Below are 6,000 nucleotides of genomic sequence, written 5' to 3'. Positions count from 1 at the left end.
TTATGAGCTAATAATTGAAACACGTAGCCCCTCTCCCATTTACTTGTATGTAACACATTTTCAATAAAAAGGCACGATTATTCCAAGCAGTTGTCACTCCTTAGAGAGCGATCTCTGAGGGGTGTCCGACATAGGACATGCGTGAAAGGCATCGAGGCCTCTGTCTTCTGTTCACCTTCGCCGCCTTCGTCGAGATAACCCACCCACGCCGAGGCTGGATCCCGGCACCTCTTCACTCAACAATCTCCCTTAGATTCTGCCATTGTCAACTACAGACTCATGACCCACACGTCCACACTGGTAGTTGATGGCCCTTAAGTCCTTCCAACTCAACATGTCTTCCTCATCCGTTCCCCTCACATGCCATGCTTCTACTGCCAGCCAGTCCATTCCTGCATGCCTGCAGCCACTCCTAGTCTGGCTTCCTCATCCGTTGCTCAGGTATCTTGAGCAGTCTCCTATTAGCTCTTGTCTCTGGCCTTTTCTCCTCCTAGTCCATACTGCATTCACAGCCTGTCTTCCTCTAGGAATTTAAGCCCCTAAGGGCAAAGAGCTTAATTACATGCATGTGTCATCTCCCTAGCACCTATGCATTAACCTGACATATATGAGGCATTTCAGAAAGGACTGCTGAGAAAAGTAAACAATTTCATAGACTGCTTTCTGAAGCTCGATTTTGATCACATGATTCTCCCTGTATTTCCCCATCACCCCCAAATCTCACTTCTGTGACCTCAGGTAAATTATATGGCTTCTCTGAATCTTTACTGAAAGATGGGAAGATTTCACATCAACCTCATAACAATGTGTGGGAAGTAAATTCACTTATTCCTTACCTTCAGAGACTATAGACTATACCTGAGATATAAACCCAAAGTTTGACAATAAAAAAATCCTAAATACTAAAATCAGATTATTACAAATCCACAGAAGAGGAATTGCCCAATAACTGTAATATAGGAACAATCCAAGGAACTTCTGAGAAATCAGGGCAGGTTTAACTGGTCCACTCATTTACTCCACACATATTTCCTGCAAACCTATTATATTTAAGGCCTTCTCTAGGGTTATAAGAGTGAAGAGGACATCTGAGAGTTCTTCTGGAAGTTCATGGAAAATGTGTATTATGCACACATATATCAAATTATTTTGCACCAAAAGAAACTCATACTTGAATTCCATTTTCCTGACAACTTTTTAAAGTCTTCTCATAGTCCTTATCTTCAGGCTAACTAGTCTGAAAGGCTTAATTGGACAAGTACATTCAAATAAGAATGAAAGTTTTTAAATTAAATTTGAATAAAAATTCAAATAAAAAATATTCCAGAAGGAAATTACTTATTTGGATGAATAATAAAAGAAATGGGTCTCAACAAGCATGAATACTATTGAGATCCCTTTTCACTGGAGAGAGAAATGAGTTACAGGTACAACAGGCAAGAACCATGAGGCCCTTCTAAAGTGATTTTCAGGATTTTCTCACAGTTTTATGAGTCTCAAAACGTCTCAAAAATAGAAAGTTTTTACAAAGGAAATTGTTCCTCCTCTGCTTTAGTTTTGAGTGATTTCTTTTGAACTTTTGAATCATTTGCAAAAAGAGATAAAAAAGTAGCAGAGAAGAAAAAAAGAAAATGAAAGATTCTGAGAAAATGCAGCAAAAAGTACTTGGGAATTCGATAGAGAAAAATGAGAGAATAAATGGTATAATTCTGAAGTTCCTGCATACTTAGGTATGACTCTCAGAGAGAGTCACACGTTGGATAAGATAGCCAATTAACACCAAGCACACATGATTAAAAATAAAGTGACTACCAACAAAGAGATAACCAATAGTCCAATATACTGATTTTAAAAACAAGAATAAAGAATAAGAAAAATCTGGACTATGCAAAGGCACTAAAAATGAGCAAGAGATCGTTCTGCTTTTCAATACAGGTACCAGCAAAGACTTACCAAGTTTGTCCCTGCCACTACCAGTTGTCTCCTCCGTCAAAGCAGATGCTTCATGCCGCCCAGAATAAAGCTGGAAGTCCGGAAAAAAGTAGTTGGAGTCTTCTAGAATCTGGATGGGACTACTTGGGCTGTAACATACAGGAGAGGGACCTAGGAGGATGAAAATCAAGTGTGCATTAGTGCCAGTCTGGTCCTCCCTCCTTCCGATGTGACTCATGAGAACCCACAAGGCACTCTCCCACATTTCCACTAGCACAGGGAACTCTGCCTTTCTGAGTCAAAAAATTCCTGAGTTACTATTCAGAATTATCACAAGTCCAGCCACCCACCAAAGTGACCCAGAGGTCAATTTAACAGTCCTCATGGCAGGCTGAGTGAAGGCACGAATGCATTCGTGCAAGCAAGTTCCAATAGCAGCAATAGCAGCAGCACTGAAAACCAAGAACTCTGCAAAACTGATCAAGCTCCAAGGACTGGAATGGTCAAGGTGGGGGACAGAGAGGAGGGAGGTGGGGAAGCCAGAAAAGCAAAACTAAAATGGGAAGAGCAGCTGTTCTCAAAATATATAGGACACAGAGAGGAGTGGTCATTTTGCCAGACCATGTGTTGGCAAGAGAATGTCCTGGCCCAGGACAGAGCATTCACCTCCCTCAAAGGCTTCTGGAGTCTCATGTTGCACTATGGAGCTGGGATTATGGGTGCTGGTCCTCTGCCAAGCACTGGCCTTTCAGCTCCAGTTTATCTGCTTCACCCACAGACCGGAGTGTGCTTCCTGTTCCAATTAAATGTGACACTGTATCTGTCCTGCAGACACCGAGCATGAGATACCACTATGGTAACACTGATACTGCTCACGCAACATCCATGGGAACCCTCGGCAGGACAGGGCTGGGTGTTTGCCCTCTCTGCACTGATTTCTCTGCGTGGGCACCACGTTGAAGGCTCCTTTTGGCCAAAGTAACTTAAGCTACTCTGTGGAAAGAGTCATATTACTTTTTAAAAATTAAAATCCTTGCCCAAAATAATCCTTGTAATCTGTGCGTATATATATTTTTTCCTTCCCCATTAGAAGAAAAATCATGTTTATCAGTTATCGTTTCTAACTGGTAATGTAAAAGTTCTTGCAAGGTTCTGTTATCTACTTATTTTCCACAAGTTTAAAGTTGGTAGTGATTAATGAATTATGCCAAAAAGCCGTAAGGTGGAAATAAACTCAACTTTTTCCAGTTTTTTCACCCCAACATGTGAAAACACATGTGCACATGGGCTTATAAGTAGTATAGGCATATTTGGGCTAGATAAAAAAAGAATTTTGACAACTAAAATATTTACCTTAAAAATGTAAAACAATTAATATAACTTTAAAAAATGAAAACATACCAAGTTGAATGGCATATTGTATGAAGAGCAATCTAATAGTCTAGTTCCAGTGCATGAGACAGTATCTATCAGCGTTCCCATTTTTGCCAATCTACAAGGACCACCAGGGAAAAAAGAAACTCAGGCCCTTCCTGGACCTCATCCAATACAACTAGAAATCTCAATGTCTAGAGCTAAAATTAGGAATCATGGATGGCCAAGAACTAAAGGCAAACCCTGACCTGACTCTTGTTTCCAAGCAGGTCGAAAACTAGAGGGGTGCAAGGTGTGATCCTGATTTCATATTAGAATCAAATCAGAATCACTTTTAAAATCCCCATGCCCAGACCTCACCCAGATCTATTCAATCAGTATCTCTCTCCGGCAATGGGACCCAAGCAGCTATAGTTTGGAAAGCTCTTCAAATAATTCCAGTGTGCAAAATTGGGAAGCCCTCGGCTAGAGCAAAAACAGTGTATACATGCCAAAACCAAAAACCCCACAAAACACCCTCAGTGTTCTGTACCTTTACCCTCAACTTCTCTCACCAAATAGAAGCAAGAAAGGAGTTGAGGGTCCATGTGCTTCAAAGAAAGAAGTGTGGGTCAGGATGGATCATACCATATGTTCATATGACTAAGACCTTTTTGTGGTGACAGAGCAAACTGCTGATAAAATAGAGACCCAACTAGGAAACAGCTATATATATATATATATATGTATATATACATATATACAGAAATTGACATATATGTGTGTATATATATTTGTATATAATTATATTCATATAAAGGAGAATGCACCAGATATATATATCTGCTTTCAATAAGGCACTCCGTATGGACCCTAGCACTAGGCCATTCACAGTCCCAACACTGGTATGAATCACTTTCCCAAACTTTATCCCAGGGCCTGCCACCTGGGAGTGGGTTCAAGAAGTCCCAAGGGACCAGCGGTTGGCGTAATGGCCATGTCACTGGACTTCCATGTAGTTGACTGCAATTCGAGTCCCAGAACCAGTGGCTTAAACTCACGCCAGGCACGTGTGCGTGCGTGTCCAAGATCCTGAGAGAGAATGGAGGAGGGGGGATGGCCATCCCCCCCCGGGGGGGGGAGATTTCTTGCTTTCTCTCTGGTAAGCACACACGCCGTATAGCAAAAACCTCTCCCTCTGCCCCCCCCCAAAGAGAAGTTCCAGGCCACAGAACACTATACAGAGGGCAATGCTGAAGGAGACTCAGAACAAAGGACACCAAAGGGACACTATTTCCCCCCAATGTTACACAAGAATGAATGCCCTTCGTACACATATGCATACACACGTACACCCATCCACACTGAAGGACAGGATGCCCAGCTAGGTATCAATGATCACTTAAGACTTCTCTTTTTCCTGCACACACCTGGGGACTTCCATGCTCACAGGATTCCATCTTACTGCTACCCATGATTCCTAGGTGCTGAAGAAAGGCAGAAAAGCCAAGCAGGTGGAGAGAAAAGACCCCACAGACAGGCCCATGGGTGAGATATCCCCAGCATGAAAACAGCCTGAGGAATCACTTTAACTTCTAGCTTTCTCACTTGTAAGACAAGGTAACATGACAATAATGTGTGTCACAGGGTCTACAGCAAAAATCTAAGAGGCCCTCATCCAACTCATGTACCTAATCCTCCCCTGCTTATTTCAGTCACTGTCTCCACTGGGAACTCCAGTGGCACACATGGAGTCAATTTCCTTATGGCAGGGCACATGGCCTAACCACCAGGGTCTAGACCTGGAAGTAAACTTATGGCACAAGGGAGGATGCTGCTTTCTCTGTTCGGAGTTCATCTCCAAGTAAGAGCTGTGAGGAACCACAGAAGGCTCCAGAACCACTACCAACCAGAAAGCCCCTCAAGTCCTGGCTTGGGCTCAGGGGCCAAGCTATAGTGCCAGTTTTGGGAGGATTCCACAGACTATTGAGTCTGATGGTTGAATCGACAGTGTGTGACACATACAGTGTAGTTTCTGTAGGGATTCAGAAAGACGATTTCCACACAAGGTCTTGACTTGGTGGCTAATGGACTTCTTGGGTAACCTACTGGTTGGGTAACCCACTTCTTGCAAACCAGGACTCTGTCTAAGGATTAGCACCCATGCACCTTTAGTCTGCATGGAGAAAGTGCAAAAGCAACAAATGAAGATCAGCAAAGTCTCTCTCTGAGGAGGGCCAAACAGCTCCCAGGATGCCTGTCCTGAAAAGAAAACTGGAGATTCATTTTTGCTGCACTTTCAAAAGTGAAATTCTGAAATTCTAGTTGGAAAGCTCAAGTTCTCTGTCTTATATTAACTGGAACCCATTTCACTAAGAATGGCTCCCCTCTTCTTTACAAAATCTGCAGGGCATTTGTCAACACGCAGAATCCTTTGTTTCTCTCTGAGCATGACTGTTTTTGGCTTGCTTCTGGAGGCCCTGGAAACTTCCTTCCCATTATAGTTTTATGCTGTTATGTTCTTTGTAGCTATTCAGAGGCTTTTAGGTAATATAACCCTGAACAAGACTTTTTCCTTACCGAATAGTAGCAACAAAGGACTTCACTGTTTAAGAAAAAAATGAATTAAAGTAAACTGAAGTGAGTTTTTGCAGGGAGGCAAGAGGCACAATAAGGGACCCTGGTAAACTACTACTCTGCTTCACTCCCACTGTC

General features: G+C 42.4%; 1 protein-coding gene across 1 annotated transcript in view; it reads right to left on the bottom strand.

Annotated features, from left to right (window-relative positions):
- Positions 1 to 6,000, bottom strand: part of AMOTL1 (angiomotin like 1) — a 107,951-nt gene that overhangs the window by 78,201 nt on the left and 23,750 nt on the right. Inside the window, exon 2 of the mRNA XM_006162572.2 lies at positions 1,954 to 2,103. Within this exon, the coding sequence (XP_006162634.1) occupies positions 1,954 to 2,103 (150 nt within the window). The remainder of the gene's footprint in view (positions 1 to 1,953; positions 2,104 to 6,000) is intronic.

This window comes from Tupaia chinensis, unplaced genomic scaffold, assembly GCF_000334495.1.
Source record: "Tupaia chinensis unplaced genomic scaffold, TupChi_1.0 Scaffold140218_1, whole genome shotgun sequence".
Classification (NCBI taxonomy): Eukaryota; Metazoa; Chordata; class Mammalia; order Scandentia; family Tupaiidae; genus Tupaia; species Tupaia belangeri.
The sequence above is the reverse complement of the archived record's forward strand: the minus strand, read 5'-3'. Positions and strand labels throughout refer to the sequence as shown.